General features: G+C 51.1%; 1 protein-coding gene across 1 annotated transcript in view; it reads right to left on the bottom strand.

Moving 5' to 3' along the window:
• CSMD2 (CUB and Sushi multiple domains 2) overlaps positions 1 to 22,811 on the bottom strand; it is a 689,877-nt gene extending 667,066 nt beyond the window's left edge. The window contains exon 1 of the mRNA XM_015467054.3: positions 22,486 to 22,811. Within this exon, the coding sequence (XP_015322540.1) occupies positions 22,486 to 22,678 (193 nt within the window). The 5' untranslated portion in view covers positions 22,679 to 22,811. The remainder of the gene's footprint in view (positions 1 to 22,485) is intronic.
• Positions 22,812 to 27,360: the final 4,549 nt, after the last annotated feature.

Here is a 27,360-nt window from a genome sequence, read left to right as displayed (position 1 = left end):
GAAGGTTGAGAGTGGCAAGGTAAGGAAAGGAGAAAGGGAAGTATGCTCCATTCACACCTCCCCATGGCGATGTGAGCTCCTCAAGGCAGGAACGGCATCTGGTCACCTCAGGGACGCTGAGAGGAGCCAGGTCCACTGGCGTGAGCCCTGAAGCATCCCCAAGAAGCCTCTCTGCCCCTTCCAGGGCCCTGGCCTTTGGGGAAGAGCCAGGGGTCATCCTGTCACACCTCCCCCGTCTGCCTCTGAAGATGCTCTAATCCTCCCGCACTGGGTGTCCACATCCAAGAAACGATGAATCTGAATGATCAGATCAGACAGATCAATCAGACGACTCATCCCTGGAGCCGAGGCCCGCAGTGGCTCATCTCCAATCCCTCAGTCTCTTCCCAGACAGACACCCAGCCCTGGGAAGATGTTCAGTTCACTTAGTCGTGTTTGACTGTTTGCGACCCCAAGGACTGCAGCACGCCAGGCCTCCCTGAGATGAGAGCCCTGAATTTCAGCTACAAGTGTCTTACGAGCCCAGTGATATTGGCCTTTACAAGGCCCTGGTGAGCCTGCCACCATCTCTGTTCAAGGCAGGCAGGAGTGACTGGGCCCTTAATACAGATGAGAAAACTGAGGCTTAGAAAGTAGCAGGAACATGTGCAGGGTGTGAACAAGAAAAGAACAGCCCCTTCCCTCCATTCATGTGTGAAATCATAGAGGAGGAAGGGAATAATGAGCTGCTTAGCACCATGAGCTCTGGGGTCCTGTAGCTTCACATTTCCATCTAGTTCTGAACCTCAGTTTGCCCACCTGCAAAATGGGGGTAATAATGCCATCTGTCTTACAAGCCAGTTGTTAGACTTCTATTAAATGGTGAATATAAAATGTTTGGCACAGTGCGTGCTCAGTCACTTTAGTCGTGTCCGACTCTTTGCGATCCCATGGACTGTAGCCCGCCAGGCTCCTCTGTCCATGGAATTCTCCAGGCAAGAATACTGGAGTGAGTTGCCATTTCCTTCTCCAGGGGATTTTCCCAACCCAGGGATGGAACCCAAGTCTTTTATGTCTCCTGCATTGGCAGGCAGGTTCTTTACCACTAGCGCCACCTGGGAAGCTCTGGCACAATGGCTCAAAGTAGAAACTGAAGACATAAAGATAATATCATCATCATCATTATTATAAAAACAGTTTGTAATTAGTGCCCATCCGGACTCTCTCTAGGGATCCTAAGTTGTGTGCCAGGGTGGAAACAGCTATAGAAACAGTGTCAAGAGACTCTGTGTGGGTGGTAACATGTGGTAGCAACAGTCCCAGCCCCATAGTACCTGCTATGTGATTTTTGAACAAGCAATTTCATTCCTCCAAGCCTCAGTCTCTATTTCTATAAAACAGGAATAACTATATGACTTAGCTCAGTGGGGCCTTGTGGCCCAGTGACTGGGTGCAGTGATGTGCCCAACACAGAGTCAGAATCACACAAGGGTCCCACCCCAGCTACATACATTCACCCCAAGAAGTGTCCTCCCGCCCATCACCAGCAGAGCTACCAGCTCAAGAAGCCACGGGTTACGCTTCTCTGTCTTCCCTAGACTGATCCCCACTGGGCCTTATTGGGTCTACCTTCAAACTCTATCCAGGAAGTCATTCCTGGTGGCCCCTGGCTGAATTTCTGCCCTTCCTCTGTGCTCCCATAACTCCCATCCCTGTCCCATGCTAAACTCTATTTCGGAACGCATCATGTGCATTTAAGTTATGTTTAGTTATGTGTCCACCCCAGTGGTGATACAGTACAGAGAATGAAAGTTTAGTGGGTGGGACTGGGGAGAAAAAGTCACGCATGCCATCACCTCTAGGTACCAGACTCGTACACAGAGTCCACTCAGCACAGGGTGCGAGTTCAACACAACATGGTTGAATGGATGCACAGATGGCTGGACACCTGGAAGGAAGGAAAAAAAAGAAAGAAGGCAGGGAAGGAAGGTGGAAGGAGGGGATATGCAAACAGGAAAAAGTCTTGGCATTGCTACTGTTAGGCTAGGAAATTGTCCCATCATCCCCCACCTGCTCTTCTTGCCTTGCCTTGTGATTCCAGTCAATTGTGGTTCTTCATCTGCAAAGCAAACGTATGGTGCCCGGCCCTAATCTGACATCAGTTCCTATCAAGGAGTTAACCAAGGAGAATCAGGTCTGACTCCAGAGCACTGGCATTTTAAACAGCAGCCTTATTTCCTAACAATTCACTTGAATGAAGCACATTCTCCATCTACTCTTCCAGGGGACAATGAAGGGAAAAGAAAAATGAACAATTTATTTCTTATTTAATGTATCACAGAGATAAGCAGGCCAGACGATCAATGTCTTAGTCAACACCTCCTCTGGGTCTGGGGAAGGGCTTTGAAAAGTCTCCAGGGCTGGCTGGCATCCACAGCTGCTGCCGAGGTGGGTGGGGCTCTGACCATCCCTCCCTGCTTGGGGGAGGGTACAGGTCACACCTGCTCCCTTCAACTGCAGGTGATGCTGACTGGCTCTGACCCAGATCCACCTCGGCCAGGAAGGAGAACATGGGCTGGCCCTGCCCCCATCTCCAGAGAAGGGAGAGCATTCACACTCCATGCCCCAGAGGACAAAGTACTGCAGACACATGTATTCCTCTGGTTTCCCTGACCCCTCACCCTCTCCCCATGCAGGAGGGGAATGACTTGTCTAAATAGTGAGTTTGAAGGGAGAACTTGGCAAGACCAGCTCAGCCTTATCCACCCTGCAGCTCCCTAAATTTAGTCCAACAGGCCTGGCCCCGATGAAGGAGGCTCCAGGTTGTCCCTTTGTGCTCCTGAATGGGTGGGTAAGTTTCTCCCACTCAAGAATGATATATTAAAAAGCCGATCTGGCCACCTATCTGAAGTCACATTCTCCAGCCAGCTCCATCAGTAATGTGCTGACATTTTGATCTCTCCATTTGACTCCTCTTGTGTTTTTCACTCATTTGGTTCCAAACTTGAAAAGGAAAGAAAGGTGTGGCAAGGAGCACGCAGAGGGGGAATTGGACAAGATCAGGGCCCTGCCGGGGTTCTCAGACCCCTACGAGTCTTCAAAGGCACTAATGAGAGTTTGTGAGCTATTTTCAATACTTCAAAGGGCCTACAAGAAACTGCACTTATCCACAATCAAAATGCACAAGCAAATAAATGCCAAGTGTCTGCCTGAGGCTGGAACTAGTCCCACTCAGTGAGGTCACAGAGCCCTTTGTCCATCCTGATTGGTGAGATGGAGCTGAGGCACTCATGGGGCCCCAGAGGCTTGACAATTAAGGGATGTTGGTTTTCCCAGCCCCTCTGCTTGCTGCATAAGAAACATTAGCTCCTTGGCAGGGCTGTCTGCTGCTTTGAAAGGGAAAATACAATGAGGTGCATTTGGGAATGAATGGAAGCACCTCAACCTTGGATAAAGGAATAAGAGTGAGTTCCCAAAAGGATACCTTTTCCCAAGGGGGAAGATCAGAACAGCCCAAGTCAGGAAAGTGAATATTAAACGAATGGCCTGCACTCGGAGAATCAGAAACAAGGCAGATCAAGGCCAGAGAAGGTGGGAAGGGGATGGGGCCCTGGAACACAGAAAGGAAGAAAGGCTCTCAAGAGATTGGCAGCGGCTTTGCCTGCCTTTGTCCGGGGGGCAGATCTGAAGGGAACTAGGATCTTGAGTGAATTTTTTCCCACCACTTGGCACAGTCTCCCCATAACGGTTTCCAGGCAGGTGAGATGTGGGGAGAACGTTGATCAGGGCCAATAGACCTGAGATGAGATGGTTGGATGGCATCACCCATTCAATGGACATGAACTTGGGAAAACTCTCAGAGATTGTGAGGGACAGGGAAGCCTGGGGGTCAGAAAGAGTCGGACACGACTTGGCGACTGAACAACAAGAAAACAGACCTGGAACAGCCACCAGTTACATGTCTTTTAGGAATAAAAATGGGAAAGCGAATCCATGCTCCTTTGGATAAATGCAGACGGGCGGAACACCTTGAGATACAAGTTTCTTGGGAGGATCTCAGAGAATGGGAGTGTCCCCAGTCATAACATAGTTGGGCTGTGCTGAGGGAGGGAGACATTTAGGAGCCTCTCCTGCCTTCCACCACTCAGCTTCAGCCCACAGAGAAGGGGAGATCTCCCTACCTCCCTCTGCCACCTGCCCGCTCCTTCCTTGTCCCCTGATGGACCATGATTTACCCGTGGGCAGGGGCACTGGACTGAAGGCAAAGTGTGTCCACCAGGTGCCCCCCATCCCTCCTAAAGCCATGGGTAGAGCATGTCTGTCGCTCTCACGCTGAGAGCCGGCTGGCAAAGGGGGCACAGAGTGCACCCTGTAGACCCAGTCCTGGTCCCAATTCTGCAGACAATCCTGAGTCCTCAGCTCCCAGGACTCACCCTCACAGTGGCACGTCTGGGCTCAGGCTGGAGCCATGCTCTTCAACACGATGGACCCAAAGCCTGTGCCCCGGCGGGTGTCAGGCACGTGGCCAGTCTGTCCTAAAGGAATTGCAACTTTCCCGTCCTCTCAACTGGCATTCTCTGTCCTTCCAGCCCATGAATCCGAGCCCCAGAAGGAGGGGGTGACAGGATCAGGTATCCATGGCACATCAGCTTCAACTCCTCCCCAGGCTCCCTCTTATCCAAGAGCCTCAAAGTCTCTGCCACTGCTTCAAGGGAATGCCAACTTCTCACTGACCTTTGTCTTGCCTTCCCCTTCCATCCAGAGAGGAAAGCCGCTCTCCTGTATCTCTCTGACCAAACCACACACCATCAGTTGCAGGAAGATGAGAATGGCTTTGAGAGACCACACAGTTGCCACTGCTGAGGCCAGAATGCTAGGTCTCAAGTGTCCAGGAGCAAAGGGTAAATAAAGCCTAAGCTTCAGCCATACTAGTGAGACTGTGGGGAGGCTGGAGAGTTGTTTGGGAGGCAGAATCCACAAGATCTGATGACTGAAAGGGTGTGAGTGGGGGTGGAATTCAAGGATGGTTCCTAGATTTCTGGCACAGGAAGATGCATGGAGATGCGACACAAAAAAATTATGGGATGGTGAGACTGCTGGGGGTAAGGGGTGTGACACTGGTAACAACAGAAAGGAAGAATTCGGTAGATATCCTGCTGAGCGTGAGGCCATGGACCAGAGCGTAGCCTTGGAGTTCAAAAGCAAGGTCTTCCTCTAAACGTGGGATGAGGGGATTACCAGCATTTGGAAAGTAGCATAAAGCTGCAGGGAGAAATGAATGTAGAATAAAGAGAACTCAGCTAAGGCCTGGGAGCACCAGTTCAGTTCAGTTCATTTCAGTCGCTCCAATACAAGAGCAAATTTCATGCGGGAGGGAGTGATGAGCAGCGTCAGATGCTGAGGAAGGGAGAAGGCAGATGGAAGGGTGAGAGGCAGGCGGTGGCCAGTCTGAGAAAGGTCTAGAAGCCAAAAGAGAGGCTTGGCTTTGGAAAATAGGAAGTCATGTGGCGCCCGGGGCTGGAGCATTCACCCGGAGTGGGGAGGGTGGAAGGCGGATGACAGGGGCTGAGAAATACGTTGGCAGACACTCTCCCAGGAAGCAAGAGCAGGGAAGGAGAGAGACCGGGTGACAGCCAGAAGCGGGTGCAGAGTCAAGAAGGGGTGTTGTTTGCTGTGTTTTTAAGATGAAAACAAAGTGTGTTTCTGGGCTGATGGAAAGGAAGCAGCACAGGGAGGGGTTGGAGAAATGGGGACTGGAGTCTCCAATTAGCCCGTCACAATAGCAACATTCCCGGGTAGCAGGGCACGGCACCCTTGGGGCTTTCTACCCCAAGTTCGGCAGCAAGGTTCATGAAGCTGTTTCCTTTCATGTCCACATTCTGTGATGTAGGAAACAAGGGTGTTTGGGAGAACAAGTGGGTGAAGCTGCCCTAGAGATGAGAACAGTCCCAAGATAGAGCCTGTGGTTCAGAGTGACATGGAGCCGGAAGCAGGATACGCCAGGACTAAGCTGAGTGAGAGAGGCCAACAAGAACCAGATCAAGAGCAAAGAGAGGAACGAGGTTGGGTCAGATTACCTTCTAGGTTCCAGACTTCTGTGATGGTTAAGACTCTGTCTGCCAGGGCACGGGACATGGGTTTGGGGACAGGAGGATTCCACACGCCGCAGGGCAGCTGCACACCCCGTATGCCACACCCACTGAACCTGTGTGCCCTAGGGCCCGTGCTCTGCAACAAGAGGAGCCACCACAATGAACGGCCTGTGCTCTGCAACTAGAGAGCAGCCCCTGCTAACTGCAACCAGAGAAAGCCCATGTGCAGCAACAGACCAGCGCAGCCAAAAATAAACAAAATCTACTAGCTACAGCCTTAAAAACAAAAAAAAAATGTGAGTTAAGAACAAGCCAATTCAGTTAAAAAAAAAAACAACAACTTCTAGTTCAAAATCTGAGGCCTGGGGACATTGGGTGAGTCCAGATACTCACAAATTTACCCTTTACCACCCCATATGACCCTAATCACTCCAGACTGATCAGTTCTTTTTTTTTTTTCTTCTTCTTTTTTACTAAGGTGTTAATGGCTAACAGTTCTCAAAATACTGAATTTTTAATAATGCCTTCCAACTCAAATATTCCAGCAACACGAGGATCTTCCTGAAACACAAGCTGACCCAGAGCAGCTCTTCCATTGCTCTGCATCGAAAATTCCCACCACCCCCTTGCCCACCTCTCAGCAGTGCTTCACCTGAGGAAATGGGCTATATCTGGTGCAGCAACAGCAAACAAAAAGGAAATCCACACCGTGTCTCTGCTGCTCAGAAAGCGGCTTCCAGGGGGGTTCAGTTGGACCTGGCCACCACCTGGTGAGCATTCATTCATCCAGGTAGTACTGACTGAACATCTACCAGGCTCCAGGCACTGTCCTAGGTGCTGGGGACACAGCGGTGAATAAAGGAACCCAAACCTTGTCAGTGGGGCACAGCTTTATGTGGACACAAGGCAGGAAAGCTGCATGCTGAGAGTTGGGCAATCACAGACCTTTGCAGGCAAGACAGTGAAGCTGCAATTCTAGGAAGCTTCCTGGCAAAGCCTTGGGCCACACATCGGAAATCAGGGACCTCGTATTTCCCAAACTTAACTGATTATGAAGTCTTTTTCTCCCAGGCCACTCATTTAATAGTCCCTACCCCACTTCCTGAAACTCTAGAAACCCTTGGCTAAATGAATGATGCTTCCCCACCTCCCAGAGAACTTCCTGTCTTAGCATCCCTATTTGCATAACTGGCCCTCTGCCTTGGTTTCCCTGCGGAGTCCCTGACAGCTCACAGGGACCCACAGACTTCCTAAATGCCCCTCCACTGGGTTAAGGCAGCTGGGTCTACTCCACCCAGAAACAAATCTGGATACCTTGGCCCCACCCTTGGGAGCTTCCTCTCCAGTGTGCCCTGACCCTGATCCTGACCGCACCTGGCTGCCTGCCTTAGCCTACCTGCCCTGCCTCTGTCTTAAATTGAAGCTGCTTTCCACCAACAGGCCCCAGGACAAAGGCATTTAGGTGTTTTGTGTCCGCTCTTCAAATCAGGAATAATAGGAGTTAGCACAGAAGGAAGTCAAGGATAAGACTCCCCTGAGTGTCCTGCTTTCTCACCTAACAGATCAGGGGCTGGTAGAAGGACATGGTGAATCAGGAGCTCAGAGCTGCCAGGCCCGTCCTGACCAGCAGGCCTTTTGTCAAGCGCACTAAGCAGTTTAGGAATGGAATGCAGGCCTGTGGGGCTGGGATGCTTTCCCAGTCCCCTAGTGGGGCCGCTGAAGCACAACAGCACTAATCTGGTCACCTCTGGGGTCCCTGCTCCATCAGGGCTCAGCTGAGAGGAAAGGAGTGGGGAGAGGGAGCAGGAAGCCCTTCCTCTGTTGATTCTTGGGCGAGGTCAAGGTCAGGATCATTGCAGAGGAGTAGATGGTTGAAGGCCCATCTCCTCTGGGTTCCACCTTCAGGCTGGGGAGCTGCATGTTTTAGAGGTTCCTAGGGGTCACTAGGAGTCAGACGCGACTGAGCGACTTCACTTTCACTCTTCACTTTCATGCATTGGAGAAGGAAATGGCAACCCACTCCAGTGTTCTTGCCTGGAGAATCCCAGGGACGGGGGAACCTGGTGGGCTGCTGTCTATGGGGTCGCACAGAGTCGGACATGACTGAAGTGACTTAGCAGCAGCAGCAGCAGCAGCCAATAGACTTCATATGCATAATAACAATAGGAACTTGTTTAAGATGCAGCTTCCACACCATGCTCCAAGGTACTATGATTCAGAAGATTCGGGGAGGACCTGAGAATCTACATTTGTAACTAAGCAACCTGGGCTTCGCTTATAGTTCAGCAGATAAAGGATCTGCCTGCAATGTAGGCGACTCAGGTTCAATCCCTGGAGCGGGAAGATCCTCTGGAGGAGGAAATGGCAACCCTCTCTGGTATTCTTGATTGGAGAATTCCATGGACAGAGGAGCTTGCTGGGCTACAGTCCAAAGGATTGCAGAGGGTTGGACACAACTGAGCAACTATCACACACATTCGTTCACTCATTCATTTGACCTGGGTACAGCAATGGTTAAGCCTGTGGGTTCCTGAATCAGACTACTTGAAATCCAGGCTCTCTTCCTTCCTAGCTATAGGATCTTGGGGAAATAACTTGATCTCCTTATATCTGTTTTCTCAACTGCAAAATGAGTGCTTTCTTTGAAGGGCCACGAGGTTTAGGGAGGGGAGAGTGCCGCTCTCAGCATCTCCCGAGTGCTCCTTAAAGGACCACTTCCAGCTTCCAGGAAGGTGGTGCTGATGGACAGGATGATGATGCAAACTCGACATCCCCCAGTCACAGCTTTCTGCCTCAAGCTTTAGAGTAGGCTACTCCCTCTGCTTAGGACCCCCTACCCTCATATGGAAAGAAAGTGAAAGTCGGACATCTGCTTACTCTTGGAGAGCCTGCTTGTTCTCCTGGGTGGAGCCTGTCCTGCCATCTGTCCCCCTCCTATATTCTCTTAGAGTTCCCTGGGCCTTTGGGAACATGTCATTGTCCTTGGGAAAGGCACTTTGTTGTAAATGCTATTTGTATCCCTGACTCCTGGGCCAGGGCCACTACACTAAGGGCCCAGTGAAAGTCCCAGTGACCCAGTCCACAGGTCCTAAGCAGATGGGAGCAGCTAAAGGCCTTGAAAATCCTCCTTGTTGACAGAGCTGCTGGGCCAAAGTCTGGCTAAAGGAAAGGCCATGGAGATGGCAGGTCCTAGGTGAGAAGGGGGTAGAGATCAAAGGTCAACCCTTTGAAGGGATAGAGGCAACAAGGTCAAAGGTCAGGATGAGGCTCAAACTGATGGTGAGGCTGGGAGTGTGGAGGAGAATGACCCTACAATGAGAATGAAGAGTCTTGGTGTCAGGAAAGTAACAGGGCTGGGAAAAAAGGAGGGAGCAGGAAAGGAAACGGGCAGGAGATAACTGGAGAGTTTGGAAGCGGAGTCAGGAGGGAACAGAGGCAGAATGATGAAAATGCGCGGGGCACGCACGACTTGGACAAGGCGGAATACAGCAGGTGTCTCCAGGAGACGGAACGTTTCAGTGGCCTGCGATGCCATCCCCAAGCAGGTGGACGAGCTATTCTTATTTCCTTTCTTGAAGAAAGCTGTGGGATGTTCTCACTGGGGCAGGATCAACAGAACTGTGATTCACAATCCACAATGTATTACACGGGCTTCGTGGACTTTAGACAGTTCTAGCAAAGGTTTTACCCTCTCTCGGCAGGCGGGGAACAGGGTAGAAAAAATGAGGAAGGCAGAGGGTGCCCTCGTCTCCTCCTTGCTGACCTCTCCCTGTGGGGCACCAGGACCTGCCTTCCCCAGCAGTGCCCTGGTACCATACGCTCCCTTGTCATCACCACCTTCCTTCAAGACCCGCGCCAGCCCGCCTAGCCGACAGTGCCACTCCCGCTCCAGACTCCCCACTTGGTTAGCCGATCTCCACGTCGCACTGAGCCTCTTCCAGACCTTGAACATGCCTCACATCCGCCCAACCAAGAGCTCGTGCTGGTACGTTTCCATGCTGGAATCCTTTCCCCTTCTCTTCGTTTGCTCTCTGCTCTCTATCCCGCAAGTCTCAGCCTACACATCGCTTATTCTAGGAGCTGCCCTTACCCCTTGAGTCTGGATAGTGGTTCCTCTTTTTTGTGTGTGGCAAAATACATATAATATAAAAGTTACTATATTAACCATTTTTAAATGTACAATTCAGGAGTGTTGAGGGCATCCACATTGTGTGTAACCATCACCACCATCCATCTCCAGAATTCTTCTCATCTTGCAAAACTGAAGCTCTGTTTATTAAACAATACCCGCCCCCATTCCACTCAATCTCTGAACCCTTAGTTCCAGTGACCACCATTCTACTTTCTGTCTATATGGATGTGACTTCTCTGGATACTTCATATTAACTGGAATCATACAGGATTTATTCTTTTGTGACTGGATAATTCCTTGGTGGCTCAGCTGGTAAAGAATCCACCTGCAATGCGGGAGACCTGGGTTCGATCCCTGGGTCGGGAAGATTACCTGGAGGAGTGCATGGCAACCCACTCCAGTATTCTTGCCTAGAGAATACTTCCATCTGTCCATAGAGATCTCTATGGACAGAGGAGCCTGGCGGGCTATAGTCCATGCAGTTGCAAAGAGTCGGATACGATTGAGGGACTAAGTACAATTTCACTTAACATAATATCTTCAAGGCTCATCCAAGTTGTAGAATATAGAGTCTCTTCTCTTAAGGCTGAATAATATTCCACTGTATGTAGATGCCACATTTTGTCTACCCATTCATCCATTAATAGATACGGGTTATCTCTACCTTTTGGATATCGTGAGCAATGCTGCTGTGAACAATGGATAGTTGTCCCTCTTATGTTCCCTTATCTTTGAAACTTGTCTGTAGCCCCCAATGCATTCAAAAGCTGAGGCCAGCACACATGCTTCATAGACACCCCCTGAAGGACTGAGTGAAGCTTCACATTCTCTAAGTGTGTTACACATCAAGTAATCAATTTGTACTTTAACTGGCACCTTCCAAAACACAGGGCTCTGAGCCAAGAGAAAGACCTCCCAAAGGATTTGAGAGCCCAGTGTGGACAGGAAGACTCTAGGATTCCTCAAGCCCTCCATACAGAGCACCAGCCCTGTAGGAGGATGGACCCAGGTGGGCCTGCAAGCCCACCTGGACACTTGGCTCATCAGCGCCCCCATATGTCCCAACTTCTGCCTTCCACAAAACACTGATGGATCTGACTACCTCACAACGAAGCCTCTCTGTCCAAAGAGAAACATCATAAACAAAACAGACAGATGGAAGACTGGGAGAAGTTATTTGGAATCTATAAAATTGACAAAGGGTAATATCTGGAATATAAAAGAAACTCCTGCAAATCAAACCCAGGTTTTTTTAAATTAAGACAGGAAGTCTAATTAAAAGAATAGGCAAAGGATATGACTAGGCAATTCACAAAAAGAGAAGCTCAAACAACTAACAAGCATATAAGAGATATTCACATTTGTCATAAGAGAAATGCAAAATAAAACAGTGAGCTGGCACTTTAAACTCATCAGAATGGCAAAAATTAGAAAGGTGGACAGTATTAAGTATTGGTGATGATATGGGAAGACAGAAACTCTTGTGCACTCTTGGTGAAAGTGAGCCCTAGCTCAGCCATTCTGTAAAACATTATGACAGAACAGAGAAAATTAATATGCTAACTCAGGGATCCCAATTCTCCACTTTGTATAGCCCAGAGTTATTCTCATGCAGGGTCCCAAGAGAGCATGTAGGAAGATGCTCTTCAGAACTGCAAGTGTAGCCAGGAGGAGCTACAGGCAAGCCAAGGGTCTATTCCCAGGCGAGTTGATACAGGAAATGTGATGGATGCACAATTCATAACGCAGTCAGGACTAGACACATACAAGGAGCAGGGCTAGATCTGTAAAATTACAGTACTAAGTAAATAAATCAAGAAACTGGAGGAAATTTACAGTTCACTATATTTATATAAATTTACATATGCACACAAAACAATCCTACATATTTTATAAGGATTCATGCATATTTCAAGATATATATAAAATATATTGGGCTTTCCTTGTGGCTCAGCTGGTAAAGAATCCATCTGCAATGCGGGAGACCTGTGTTCAATCCCTGGGTAGAAGGGAAAGGCTATCCACTCCAGTATTTTGGCCTGGAGAATTCCTGAAGAAGTCCATGGGGTCACAAAGAGTCAGACATGACTGAGAGACTTTCACTTTCACAATATATCAGAGTTGATACTGACGGAGGAAGGCAACAAAAGCCTTGGGATCAGGGATAAATGAAGGAAAAATTTAAAAAAAATAAAACCAGACAGGAGCCTTTCATAGACAGATGATCACAAAGTGTCATGATCTGAGGGTAGGTCAATTTCATGTTATGCTCAAAAAAAAAGGAAAAAAGCAGGAAGCAAAAAACCCCCAGCTGTTCCTTCCACATGACCAGGAAAACTATCCTTGTAAGCATTTTCCCTCTTTCCATGTTTCTAGGAACAAAGTGTCACAGGAGATGCGGGTCCCAGTGGTTGTCGAACACAGGGAGTTTTTCTTGCTAGAATTAAAAGGCCTCGGGGTAAATCTTGTCCCTTGGATGGATGTGTTAGTGAAAATGAAGCCCTAGCAGTCACCTCTGCCAGACTGAGCTCAGGAAAGCTGCCCCAAGGTGGGTGGGTAGGTCGGGAGGAGACTGCAGTAGATTATCTGAGGAGCAGTGCACGGGAAGTCCTGTGTCTTCTCTTTCACTTTCTCAGGATCAGGGCCAGGAAGCTGAGCGAGTCTGCCCTTCCTCACCCCCTGCCCCTACCCCCTGACACACAGCCAGGCAGGCCACCTGCAGAGACAGGGAGACCGCATTCTCAGCAGGGTCTCCCACTGGGCGAGGGTTACACAGTGACCTGTTCAAAAATCTCTGGATCTTTCTTGTTTTGTTGATTAAATAGCTTCCAAGACCAGCATTACACAGACATGGGGGGTATTAACATTCTTCTTTTACAGACAAGGAAATCAGGCCTAAGAAGGAGAAGTGAGATGTAGAGGAATACCCAAAGCTGAAAAACTAGTTTCCTGACTCTCAGGCCAAATTTCAAGAAACATATCAAATATTAATATACCAGAACATCTTCCTTCCAGCTGTGAACCTCCCATAGGTCAGCACTTCACAAATGACCAGGTCAGGAAGACAGGACCACACAGGTCCCCGGCAGGAGGGAGGCCACCTTTGAGGTGGCAGTTTTCATGCTAGGGACATTCTATTTTCTTTTTTAATTTTTATTTTATATTGGAGTTGAGTTGATTAACAATGTTGTGTTAGTTACAGGTGTACAGCAAAGGGACTCAGTTATCCACAGACATGTATCTATTCTTTTCCAAGTTCTTTTCCCATTTAGTTTATTATAGAATACTGAGCATAGTTCCCTGTGCTATACAGTAGGTCCTTGTCGGTCATGGATTGAAAATAAATCATTAAACTTTCACCTCCTTTTTGTTGCTGAGTAATGATTCCCAGGTGGCTCAATGGTAAAAAAAAAAAAAAAAAAAAAACCCCACCTATCAATGCAGGAGATGTAGAGGATGCGGGTTCAATCTCTGGGTCAGGGAGATCCCCTGGAGTAGGAAATGGCAATCCACTCCAGTATTCTTGCCTGGAAAATTTCCTGGACAGAGGGGCCTGGCGGGCTACAGCCCATGGGGTCACAAGGAGTCGGACACGACTGAGGATCCAAGCGCACGACGGGCCAGAGCCCACACCCCATCACCAAGCCTCACCCAGTCCCTGAGCCTCTCTCCACCCCAGACTCCCACCCCTGACACGGCAGTGGGGAAGCAATGAGGGCCAGGAGGTGGTGAGACTCAAGGTGGACTGGAGAGTCAGGTAGCAACCCACACACAAACCTCCTGGGCCCTGAGTCGACTCTACCACACTAGCTCATCTCAGAAAGGACCATCAATCATTCCACACAAAATGCCTGCACATCCTCTGATAATTCACTTGTATCTCAAATGGTCTAACTTTCAAAGTCTCTGCTTTCTCTCTTTCAAGTTACAACTGTCACACTTGCTTTCTTTCAATCAATAAATAGATGTAGCTACTTAATAATGGGCCTTATTCTATTTCCTATTTGAAAGCCAAGAAGATGGACACATAATTTTTTGAGGTTTCTAGATTATAATTGCACTTAATTGAGTATAAATGAGACATGGGCAGGGAGCAAGGCTATTTGTGCCGAAATATGAACCCTTATTTTCTGCTCCAGACCACACGGAAGATTCTCAAATAAGTTTCTGGTGCTCTCAGTAATTTAAAACTATACATACATTATTTTTAGCATCATAAGAGTTCCTTATAATGATTTTCAAGGATAAAATTGACATCCCCTGAGAGACCAATCCAGTTTTAAAATTTTCCAACAATAAGACACAAATAGGGAGAAAGTAAAAGGCAGTTTCCCGGGTGGAGGGACCTCTCAAAAGAGGACATCAGAGAGATGACCCCCTACGGCACCCAGAGTTTTGTTTTCTGTGGGTATAGCCACCCCACTACCTCTGTGGTGAGCACAGTACCTTTCTCTGATGCTGGGTTTGACATGAGCTGCACTGGGGCTCTGGAGAAGGCAATGGCACCCCACTCCAGTACTCTTGCCTGGAAAATTCCATAGGTGGAGGAGCCTGGTAGGCTGCAGTCCGTGAGGTCGCTAACAGTCAGACACGACTGAGCAACTTCACTTTGACTTTTCACTTTCATGCATTGGAGAAGGAAATGGCAACCCACTCCAGTGTTCTTGCCTGGAGAATCCCAGGGACGGGGGAACCTGGTGGGCTGCCATCTATGGGGTCGCACAGAGTCGGACACGACTGAAACGACTTAGCAGCAGCAGCAGCAGCAGCACTGGGGCTTCTGCCATGTGCTAGCACATTTCTCTGATAGAGTTCATGGTGGTGGCTACACAGGACCCCCAATATCTCCCTTAATATTGACCCCCTAATAGTAGACAGTGGGGTCAGCACCCTTTTAGGATCTACACCAAGGTGGAACCAAGGGCTAATGGGGACTTTCTATCTGCTAGAAATTTCAGGGTTCAGGCACATGAGGAACTGAGGAGTTCTGGGAAGGAAGATGAAGATGCTACAATAATGGGAAGCAGGTTAGGTTGTTTCCGGTCCCCTCCTTAATTTCCCATTTCCTCATAATGCCCACCCAGTTGGCTATATACTCCCATTACATCTCTCAGTCCTTCCTTCCAATTCACCCAACCCAAGCCACTCCAATACACCCTAACTCCCCCATCTCACTCCATCCCACCATAACACATTCACTCCACTCTGCCACATTTTGATTGTCCCACTACACCCCAGTCCAACTCCTCCATCCCACCTTATCCCATCCCATCCTAGTCCCTTCTGATTCAATCTTTCCCACTCCACTCTATTCGACCCCAGTCAATTTCCTGAACACTCTATATCTCACCCACTCAATCCCACTTCAAACCATCATATTTTACTCAATCTTATTCCATTTCATTCCACCACCCATCCCAGTCCATCCCAATTCTTTCGCTCTATCCCATCCCAACACATCCCAGTTTACTCTTGATCCTACCACAACTCACTCCTTCCTACTTCACCTCAGTCCATCTCAAATCCTCCTGTTTCTTCAGTCCCACCCTCATGATATTCCATTCCATCTACTCCCCTCCCGTCTCCCGCTTGGCCAAAGTTCTCATTTCTTAATGCGCACAGGGCATGACCGTTCTTCATGTCATGTGAAACTAAGAGAAAAGCCAAAGGGCCCCAGAGATCTAAAAGTTAAATGTATATTGGGATAGAGGAGGGGAAAAAGATATAGAATCTCATCCTTATTTTTTTCAAACAACTTCCAAAATGCCTACTCTATTGATAAGGAATCAAAAGCATGCTCTTATTATGTCTTGAATTTGTACAGGCATAAAAAAAGCATCTCATCTTTAAAGGTGGGGTATGAAAAGGGAGTTGAGTTCCTGAGCCCAGAAAGGAAATAAGTATGAGCTTCATGTTTCCTTTAACTTACAAGAACCAGGGAAGAGCTTTAAGAAACACACCATCATTTTCTAGTTGAGAATTCCCCATACTGTAGAGCCTACTGTTTGCTTTCTGTGGGCCCAAGGGGAAGCCAAATTCCATTCAAAGTCACTGAATTCTGAGACAGTGTCTCTGTGAGGTGGAAAACTCTGAGATAACCCTGCATTTGCAGGTTCACCCAGATGTCCCCCTGTTGTCATGGAAAATCTCTGTAGCAGGTAAAGAAGAGAGATTGGGAAGCCATATCCCAGGTGGCTCTAGTAGTAAAGAAACCGCCTGCCAATGCTGGAGATATTAAGAGACGCAGGTTCATTGCTGGGTGGGAAGATGCCCTGGAGAGCATGGCAACCCACTTCAGTACTTTTGACTGGAGAATCCCCATGGGCAGAGGAGCCTGGTGGGCTACAGTCCACAGGGTCACAAAGAGTCGGATAGGACTGAAGCGAGACAGCACTCACACCACTAAGAGGGAAACCAAAGGAAGGCAATGTCAGTGATGCTCTCCAACCTCTAGTAGGCGCTAGAGAGCCTTCCCTTTTCAGCCCTCTAGGGATGGCGGAGCCTGGTGGGCTGCCGTCTATGGGGTCGCACAGAGTCGGACACGACTGAAGCGACTTAGCAGCAGCAGCAGCAGGGGTGGCAAAGCGTCAGACGCCACTGAGCGACTAAGCACAATACAGCACAGGAAGAGATATGATGACCTGGGCTGATGGGTGCATGAGAAGGCCAGGTTCTAATGAGCGTGCTTTCAGTGGGAGGAAGGAGAAGAAAGACTCTTGCTGACGCATCTAATGGCATCTTAGAGTGCTACAGAATCAGACCTGTTTCTCAGAATTCTAAGAGGCTGGTGCAGAAAGCAAAAAGACAGTAGTCGCCGCAGCAGAGGTAGTGGCAGCGTCTAACATGTAAAACACTGAATGTTAACCGCAGGTCCCGCACTGTGACAGACGCCTTCCATGAGTTAAAAGGGTGAGTCCTAGAGTCAAGGTAGCTCTGAGGTTCAATCTTATTTCCTCTCCTATCTGCTCTATAACCTTGGCCAAATTGCTTAATTTCTGAGTCTCAGTCTCTTCAAACATGATATTATAGCACCTGAATTGTTGTGAGAATTGAATAGTAATGTCTGTAAAGCACTTAGCCAGCACTCAGTAAAAGAGAGTTATTATTAGTAATATGCAGAAGGACCTCACGCTGTCTCCCACACAGGGATACACCTTCAATGCTTCCCACTCCTCCAAGCCCCTTGCCTTGGAAAAGTCCAAGAGTGCAGTCAGAGAGAAAGAGGGAAACTTGGGCTCCAGAGAGCCTGCCTCTGATCCTTTCAACAAGTGTTGACTGAGTGTCTGCTCTGTGCTGTGTGTTCACAGAGCCTTAGGGAATAAAGGCGGACATTGTCTCATTAAACAGGAAATTCCAATATGTCCTGATGAGTTTTACGATACGAAGGGTTTTACAACCTGGGGAGTTGTGAGAGCTCACTGCAGAGTTCAGTGGAAAGGAACTGAGCTCTGGGACTAGAAGCAAATCAAGGATGACTTTGCAGTCATCCCCGAGGAGCTGTGAGGGAGATGGACGGACTATAGCTGCTTGAGAGTCTGGAAGTTTGGGACCCGGGCCTCAAGTGCCAAAGCAGCACAGCATCACTGATGCACAAGCCCAGAGGGAAAGGCAGGACAGAGACAGGCCACCTGTGTGGAAGGCTTCCCGGGCTGTAGCACTTCTTCTTAGACCTCAGATAACAGCGTGGTTGCCAGTGAAGGATTCTGGATCAGGCAGACCTGTGTTCAATCCCTGGTTGACTGGTTATGTGCATAAGTTATGTGTCCTCTCTGGACCTATTTCTTCATGGATAATAGAGGGAGACTGATATTGCCAGCCTCACTGGGTCACTGTGAGGGACAAGTTAATACACGCCAAGTGCTTGGGTTGCCATCAGGACTCAGTGGACATTGGCTGTTAGTGTCACTCCCCTGGGTACCCAGACAGTTTTCTGAGCAGGGTGAGTGGAGGAGAACACACAGACTCCCTAGCAGAGTCTTTTGTCCTCGGTGTTCTTGTTCCAGGCCCATCTTCCCCTCCATGGGCACAATCCATATGTATGTGCTGAGTCTGTTTCATCTCTGGTTTTTCTAATCCTTTCCAAAGTGCAGTGATAACTTGGCCCTTTTGCAGGTGGGCAGCCTGCAAAAGGTCTGAAGGGGAGGTCTGAAGATCAGCTACTTCTCTAGCAAGGAACGTGTGGCTCTGCTGAGCCCTCAGAGTCCCTTAATCCTGCTGGTATGACAATGAAGATAAAACAGAGGCAGGTGAGACACCTGAGGCAAGGTGACGTCACTGAAGCCACCTGCTGGACTCTTCTAGACACACCCAAACCTTGCAGTATCCAAGCTCCAGCAATCTAGTTCTCCAATGCCGTTCCACACCACCTTAAACAATGCTCACCTTGATCAAAACTACACTGTCACCAGCGCAAGATATGGTCACCTCTCTCTGCTGTGGTCAGCTTAGTTTTTAAAACCATAAACCCACAGCTTAATCACAAATGGAAATTCAAACCCATACATCACTGCCTTTCCTGGGTGGGGTGGGCAGGGTGTATGCTCAGGGCATGTCCCTGTGTTGGTTCTAGAACCTAAGGAGATGTCTTATCAATCTGTGACATTGGTTCTGGGGGGAAAGCAACTGAGAACAGGTCTTTGTCATCTCATCACCTCTGCAAACCAGCTGGTGATTCTTTGATCCCTAAAACTCTTGATTTAGCCTTATCAGACCCTAGAAAACTGTCCACAAAAGAAATATTTTTAAAAATCATCAGCCAATTTAACAACCATCTATCAAGCACCAGTTCTATGCCAGGTCCTGAGCTGGGTGCTGGGGATGCCAGGAGAAATAAAGCACTGGCCCTGCCCTCAGGGAGCTCACAGTTCCACACAAGAGGCAGATAAATAACTACTTTGAATATGATTCCATGGGTATGGCCAGCGCTCCAGTTTTCAAGAGGCAAAGCAGGGAAAATTCTTTTTTCTTTTCTTTTTTTAATAACTTGATGTTTGATTTCTTTCAAAGCAGCGAAGTGGTTAGCATGGGAAAAATCAGAACTTTGTAGGCATGTCTCATATTTACGGTTTAACATTGCCTTTATTTTAAATTACTTAAGGAAATGGGAAGCACAACAGTCTTTTCAGTGCTCAGAGCTGCTTAATCCAGAGCAAAGTAGCTAGGTTTGAGAACAACTGAGAGAATGAAACCGACAGAAAGTGATGGTCACCTGATAAGGATGATTTGAGGATAATCCTAAGGTTCCTGGCTGGGTAACTGGGAGGCTACAGGTACCAGCAGCCTCCATGGGGGATACTGGAGGTTGGGTGCAGAGCTAATGAGTTTCCTTTGGAAAAGAAACATCCAGGTGAAGATGTCCAAGAGTCAGCCGGATATACAGGCTGTCTAGATCCAGAGCTTCCGTGGGCTCGGAAGCCAACAGACATATATTGGGAGAAGCATCTTGGCAGGGGAAATCTGTCTGGAAGCTTCAGAGTGTGGCAGAGGAAGAAATGGGCCTGGATGAGCTCACCCAGGGAGGAGTGAGAGGAAATGAGGAAAAGCATAAGAAATGGAACACCGCAGGAAGCCAGATTTTCAGGAGGGGCATAAGCGCTACTATTAGAAACTGGGAAGGAACAGCCAAGAGGTAGGAGAAAAACCAGCCAAGCACGGTGTCCCAGAAGCCCAAGGAAGAGAAATTTTCAAAGGAGTAATCCAGAGTTCACAGTCACAGACAGGTAAAGGAAAAGAAAGGAAAAGTTGATGGGTTTGGCAGTTGGGGTGGTCGGCGGTGATCTTTCCTAGAGAAATCCAGTCCTGGGGACAGAAGCCAGACAGCAGGGAGTGAACAGTGGCACAGAAAGTGAGCTCAAGACCGATTCTAAGAGAGTTGACTTGTAAATCAGAAAGAAAGATGGGACAGGAGCTGAAAGGTCAACAGGACCGAGAAGCCAGGTTGGCTTGTTTTCTGTTAAATTGTTCAAGGGAAACAAAAGGCAGGAGAGTGACTGATCTATTATAGGGAGAGGGAAAGCAAGGGTTGAAGGGTCTCTAGGGAGGCTGGGGGTGGGGAAAGTGTGGAGGCACAGCTGGAAAGGGTCAGGGTCCAGGTTAAAGGCAGATAAGGAGGTTCCCCCTTTTAAATCCCATACTCATTTTATCCAGTCACTGGGCCAAGGAAGGGAGACAGCCCAGTCCTGAGCGTCTTTTAAAGTCAACAGTGTGAAGAGAACACAAAATAAATGTGCTTCCCTCTAATGTGCCAAATCCTGCCATCATTTGTCACCGAGTCCGTTTCCAAATCTCTGCTGCTCACAAGGCCAACAGCACATCTAAATTCGGGAAGGGTTTAAAAAGAAATGCATTTGGAAGCAGGGGAAGCCAGAGCAGGCCGGCCAGAGAGCAAGCAGCCCCTCCCCCAAGCCATTCAACACCCCCACCCCCAACTTCTCTGGCGACCCAAGAGCTGCACGCCAACAGTTCTCCAGCACAGCCCAAGAGTGCAAGCTCCGGTGAGTTGACCTTTTTCTTTCCCTGGGGGCATGGCATGCCCAAAGGGCAGGGACAAATCTAGCTGGAAAAACAGCTGGATCCTATGAAGGGTCATCTCAGGTCTGCCAAGCCAGAGCCCGGGCTGCCCCTGGACACACTTCTGAGAGGCCTGACAGCCAGGTAGCAGCCCAGCCATAGCCCCACAGCTCATGTGGCAAGTCTGGGCAACCAGCGGCGTCGTTGTGAACCGCGCAGCCACCCAGTGGGTGTGGGTGTGCACGAGGGCTGAGCTCCTAGGCGCGCGCACCGCGGGCGCCCCTCTCTGGGTGTCGGCGGCTATGACTCTTCGGAGAAACTGTCAAAGTCCGGTCAAGTAGGGATGCGAGAGCTAGGGCTGGCTCAGGGCGCCTTTCCTCACCAGCAACCCTATCATTCCGTGCTAAGGAGCTGGCAACACGGTCTGTGGGGACCGGCTCACCAGATGCTGGAGCCCAGCGTGGACTAGAGAGCTCCCCGGGGAAGGGTCGCACTTTTCAAAAAGGGAGAAGAATCTGGAGGTTCGGATGGCCGAAGTCAAGCTCTCAAAGGTTCAATCGGTGGTTTAAAAAATAAATAGAAAACCAACACGGCTCCAGGCCGTAGGGGCCCTCAGTCAAAGCCTGGGCAGCAGGTGTTACGGGTTCCCCCCACCACACACACACACACCGTGGGTGTCAGCCTCCGGGCTAAATGAAAATGAGGCCCCAGGTATCGCCGGTTGGACCCGTCCCCACCTGGGGACGCAGAACTTTCTAGGCTGTGGCTAGAGCTGAGCCTCAGAGGGGACCGGGGGGGGTGGGGAGTGGGACGGCATTAGTTGAGGCCAGTGACTGGGTCCTCTCGAATGTACACTTGCCCTCCCAGTCCGCAAGCCTCAGCCAGATATCGGCGAAGTTCCGGGACTCGCCGCGCCCGCCAGGTCGGTCCCCCTCCCCGACTCGGTCGCCAGGAGCAGGTCCCGCCGCCCGCGCCGCCGCTGCCGCAGCCCCGGCACTGGGCTGCAGCAGGGCGCGGGAAAGGGCACTTTGGCGCGGAGTGGGAACCGCGGGGAAGGTGGCGGCGCGGAGCCTGGCGGCGACACTCCCTCCCCCGCCCCCGGGCACAGCCCCCGCCCGCGTCTCTCAGCACCCTCTAGCCCCCACCTGAGTCCTCCGGCTCGGCGAGCTCGGGACCCCCGCCCACCTGACCCCCCGCTCCCAGCGCAGAGCGCCGAGGAAGGGGGACACTTGGGGAAGGGGGAAGGCGGCCGCAGTCTCTGGGCGGCTTCGGCGGGGGCGCGGGCTTCCGTGGCCAGAAAATGGGCGGGGGCAGGGAAGGGCAGACCCTGCAGACGCGCGAATGGGGAGGGGGCGCGCCGTTCCTCTCCAGCCCCCCAGGACGGGTGTGCCAACCAGGATCGGGAGGCAGGGAGGGCTCCAGGAAAGTTTATCGGGGAAAAGCCTGGCGCCTTGGGGGCTGGGAGGCTGAAGAAACTGAAGCCACGGTCCGGGTGCCCCGCAACGCCGGGAGGGGATGTCTGTCTCCCAAGGCCCCCCACACCGGCCGGATCCGGTCAAGTTGCGGCTGGGCTTGGGGGTAGCAGGGAGGCGTGAGGGTAGTGCGGAGGACCGCTGAGGATGGGGGTGAACGGGTGGCGACCGAGGCCAGGCTGAGCAGGAGGGTGGGCGTTGAGGGAGGCGGGAGGTTAAGGGGGAGGGCGGAGGAAGGGACAGGGACGGGGTCGGGGATGGGTGGGCTCAGGGCTCGGGTGGGGTGCGTGGCCGGACTTACCCGCGGCGGCCGAGGCGCTGAGCAGCCCCCAGCCCAGCAGCAGCAGCAGAGGCGGCGGCGTCAGCGGCGGCGGCGGCTGGCGGCCCCAGCGGCTCCCGGCGCCCGGCACGAGCGCCGAAATCTCGGCTTCGGCGCGAGCCCTCCCTGCCGGGCAGCCGCAGCGCCTCAGCTCTCGTCCCCGCGAGCGCGGCATGGCGCGGCCGGCAGCGCCGAGGGAGAGGCTCCGCTCGCAGCCGAGGAGAAAGGAGGTCAGGAGAGCTCTGGAGCTTTTTTTTTTCTGCTCGGAAAAAATCCCGGTACGAGGGAGCCCTGAGCTTCTGCGGCTGGAATGAACCAAGTGTCCGCCCGGCCGGGGAGAGGCGCGCTGCGCTCTCGGAAATGACTCGCTCCAATCCCGCTTCGCGGGGTTCGCGCCGGGGGGCGGGGTGGGGGGGTGAATTATCCCCGGATTAATCACTCCGGAGCCGCTTCTCCGCCGCTCCAAATGCTGGGGGTGGAGGCGCAGCAAAGGAGAAAATATTGGGGGGTGGGTGTTCCTGTTCAGCGCCACCTCCACCTCCAGACAAACCACAAATTACATCTAAAGGGTTGTTTATTCCTGTTTGTTTTACAATTGACCAGTTTCTTTTAAGTTCAGTTCTTTCGTCTCCATTTATAAGATCACCCATTAATAAACCCCCCCCCCCATACACACACGCGCGCACACACACGGTGATAGTGACACACGGGCACTCACACACTGGCGCGAGCGCGCGCGCACACACACACACGCCTCTTCCACGTTTGGAAATTAGAATACTGTCTGGGAAAAGGTAACCAAAGAAGGACGCAGTTCCCCAAGTCACAGCTCTTACGAGCTGATCTTGGGTGGCGGCTTTGAACTTGAAATCTGGGGCGGGGGGCGATGCTTAGCAGCCCCATTGGCAGCAGCCTGCTACCCCATCCCAGGAGAAGGTGTGTGTGCATAGACCCAGGATTAAGAATTGGGGGGCGGGTGGGGCGGGGGCGGGGGTGGGGGGACCTGTGCGTTCCGGCTCCCTACGGTCCTTCCCCTACCCTAAGGCAAAAATCTCGGGCTGAAGGGAAGACTGAGTTTGTCTGCTGGGGTGGGGGTGGGGGTGCAGGTGAGCTTGGTAGAAAGACGGTGCAAGAGTTACTTGTACAATTTATTCTCAAATTAAATAAAAGGACCCGGCTTCTTCTCGTTCTTACCCTCCCCCTCCCAGCCTTGGCCCCAGACCAGACGAGTTTCTCCCAATGGCGTGAGCCCCTCCCCACCTCCTCTCCGCCGCCGCGGCCGCCAGGCCCCAAGGGCTCAGCGCCGGTCCCCACCCCATCCCCCACCCCCACTCGGTCGCCGTCTCCGTCTCGTCTCTCCGAGGCTCCTCAGTCAGTCACGATGGCTCCTTTGCTGTCTACGCCAAACTCTCAGCGAAAGGGAACAGACGCTGGTGGCTTGGGAGTGGGGGGTGGGGGCGGGGACCAGGAAGAGCAGAGCCTGGGGAGGAGGCCCCCGCCGGCGCGCCAGGTGAAAAGGCACGAGCTGCTGAGCACCCACCTCCTTTGCCCGAGGCCCCCGGGAGAGGCTGCGCTAGCTCTAGCGGATGGCTAGCCTGAGCTCTAGCATCTGCGAGCCCGGGGGTCTGTGGCCCGCGGTCGGTGGGAATTTCCTGGGAAAGAACGTGGAAAGGGCTTCGGGGCTGACGAGCCGAGTGGGGAAAGCGGCCGGCAGGGCCGGAGGAGTGGATACTGGCCCTTGTCCCCCGCGCAAAACTTGCTCCCCAGAGCCACGACCTCCCAGCTCCCTCGATGCCCGGCTCCCTCCTCCACCCCGCGTCGTTCCGGCTTCCAGTATGAGGTCATCCCGCAGCTGGGGAGCCAGCCCCAGGGGCCCCGGTCCGGTGAGAGTCCTCAGAATCGCCTGGCCCCTTCCCCACCCCCCAAACACGCTGGCTTTCTCGCCCCTCCCGACGCCGCCTCGCTGGGTGCCAAGAACCGACCGAACTCCACAGTGAAAGGCTTGCTTTATGTCCCGGGAACGGCGGGGCGGGGGGGCTTGTCGCTTCCCATTGTCCAGGCCCAGCCCCGCAAAGAGAGGGCTCAACTCAACCAGCCAAGCTTTGGCCTTCCAGCCTGCGCCAGCGCTGGAGGGAAGGGAGGGACTGGCTGGGCCTTAAGTGGGGGTGCTGCTGGTGGGCTCTTCCCTGGAGTGGGGCGGGGAAGGGGGGAGCCCTGGCTCCTAAACTTGGGCCTTCTCTCCTGCGGGAGGAGTCCGCTTCCAAAAAAAAAATAGGGGCTGGCAGAATCCACCCGGCATCCCACAGCTGGTCAGGAGAGAGTCTGGACTGTTCTACAATTCTGGGGCTCCAGGCCAGTAGGCTTCCCCCACCCCCTTTTCAGCCCCAGAACTCTGCTGCAACCCACAGCTGATGTTTACCCCAGAAGCCTCCTTGGCAACGGGACATTTGTCATCCTTCTCGCTGGGGGCAGGAGCACCCTTTTAATCCCTGACACCCGCCCAGCTACCAACTTCCTCTGCCATTCCTCCCTCTCTCTGATCTATCTGCATCCACACACATTTCCTGAGGCCTCCTGAGCCCTGGGCCCTGTGCCAGCCTGCACTGTGGGCAGTGCAGAGATGCACAGTGTGTGGTCCTGCCTGGGAAGATGTGGGGCAGAGATGGAAACCCCCACCAGCCCGTACAGTGGGGGCAGTGCTGATTGCCAGGACCGAAAAGTCTCGTTCCAGGTTACAGATAGTAACAAAGGCACATCAAGACAATCAGCTTTTCTTGGACTTAAGGGATCATAAGGCTAATTTAAGGAGGGAAGTAGGATTTGGGCTGAACCCCGAGGCCTGGATAGAGACTTGGACAAGGTAAAGATTGATTTCCTCAACAATATTAATTGCGTGTCATTCCATGCCAGACACTGTGCTATAAACACCGGGAGTGAACTGTCCTGGGCTTGATGAAGGCAGATGATAAATAAACAATTATAAACAAAGTTACTAATTAAAGATGCTATTTTAAAAAAGGTCATAGTTGCTGTGAAAAAGAATACACAGGGTATACCTTAATAGATAGATGGTCTGGGAAGGCCTCTCTGAGGTGGTGACCTTCAAGATGAGTTTGGAAATTAGGCAAAATAGCCATGCAAAGAGTTGGGAAATGGAAGGGCAAGGCCCTGAGCAGGGAGGGGAACCGGGGAAGGGGGCTGGGTCTGGGTCAAGGTGAAAAACAGGGACACCTGTTATTCAGAGATGAGGGGAGGATGAAGCCAGAACCAGATCCTGCAGAATGTCGCAGCGGGTGGTGAGGAGACTGGAGTTCAGTCTTAGGCAGGGGGAAGCACAAGGTGAATTCGTTTGCTAGGGCTGCTGCCATCATAAAGCAGTGCACACAATGTGGCTGGAACAACAGAAATGTATTGTCTCGAAGTTCTGGAGGCTAGAAGTCAGAGATCAAGGTGTTGACAAGGTTGGCTTCTTTGAGTCCTCTCTCCTCAATTCGTAGACAGCTGTCTTTCCCCTACATCTTTATATTGTCTTCCCACTATACATGTGTGTGCATACTAAGTCGCTTCAGTCGTGTCTGACTCTGTGCAACTCCTTGAACTGGTGCCTGCAAGGCTCCTCCATGAGATTTTCCAGGCAAGAATACTGAAGTGGGTTGCCATGCCCTCTTCCAGGGGATCTTCCTGACCTAGGGATCGAACCCACATCTCTTATGTCTCCTACATTGGCAAGCAGATTCTTTACCACTAGCACCACCTGGAAGCCCTCTGTACATGTCTATGTCCAAATTTCTTCTTCTTACAAGGACAGCAGTCATACTGGGTTAGGCCCCGCCTCATAGATTTAGTTTTAACTTAATTACCTCTTTAAAGCCCTGTCTCCAAATAGAATCACATTCTGAGGTCCTGGGGGTTACAGTTTCAACATAGGAAGGGACACAATTCAGCACATCACAGGAGGGGAGGACTTTTCAGGTGGAGGGAAGAGAGAAAAGGAATGCAAAACAGTCAGAAAATATATTTAAAGAGAGGTCCATTAGGTTGCATGGACTGCTTTATCAAGGAGTCTGCAAAGGTGGATGCCTCTGAAGACCAAAGATGGGGACCCTGGGAATATTTGCAGTCCAAGGGAGATGCAGGGGTCCAAGACATGATAAGAGATGGGGTCCAAGATATAACTCCTTCTAGCCTAGGAGAATGTGACTCTCAGCCCAGCCCCCAGGGTTGGCTGCCTGCCCACCCCTTCCAGTCTCTCCAGGAGCCAGAGGCAGCCATGGGTCAGGGTCTCTGCACAACATTAGGTAGTACAAAAAAAGCCCCATGTGTGTGGTGACTCGTCAAGATAAGTCTCATTCCTGGATAAGATCAGAGTTTGTTTCAGAAAGGAAACAAGACCCGGTGCTCTGGAGAACTCAGCCTGACTCAAGTATAGGGGCTGCACCCTTAATGCCCTGCAAGTTTCATTCTGACCTAAGAAGAGGATAAAAGGCCCTTCTGAAGCCAAAAGACAGAAAACGAACAGACAAATGGATGCCGTAGTAATGAAGGCAGAAATGGAGGCTGAGGGGGAGGCAAGATGGCAGAGATGGGCTGCAGAGCCAAGACCAGCTCAGAGGAAAAGTTTGGGGTCTGAGTGGAGGGTGGGAGTTTTTCAGTGAGTAGCACACTCACACAGAAGCTAGTATTTCCCAAGAGTAAAGCTTTCACCGTAGAGATGACAGCTTCCCAAGGAGAGGTGACAGGGTTCAGAAAGAAAGAGCCCAGAACAAACCAGGGGGAGGCTGTGGGCCCCTTGCAACTAGGAGGGAAATGTGAAAAGGGCCCATAGTCTGGGCCATTCCTCCAGTTCTAGCAAATGCT

Source organism: Bos taurus, chromosome 3 (assembly GCF_002263795.3).
Source record: "Bos taurus isolate L1 Dominette 01449 registration number 42190680 breed Hereford chromosome 3, ARS-UCD2.0, whole genome shotgun sequence".
NCBI classification, from domain to species: Eukaryota; Metazoa; Chordata; class Mammalia; order Artiodactyla; family Bovidae; genus Bos; species Bos taurus.
The sequence above is the reverse complement of the archived record's forward strand: the minus strand, read 5'-3'. Positions and strand labels throughout refer to the sequence as shown.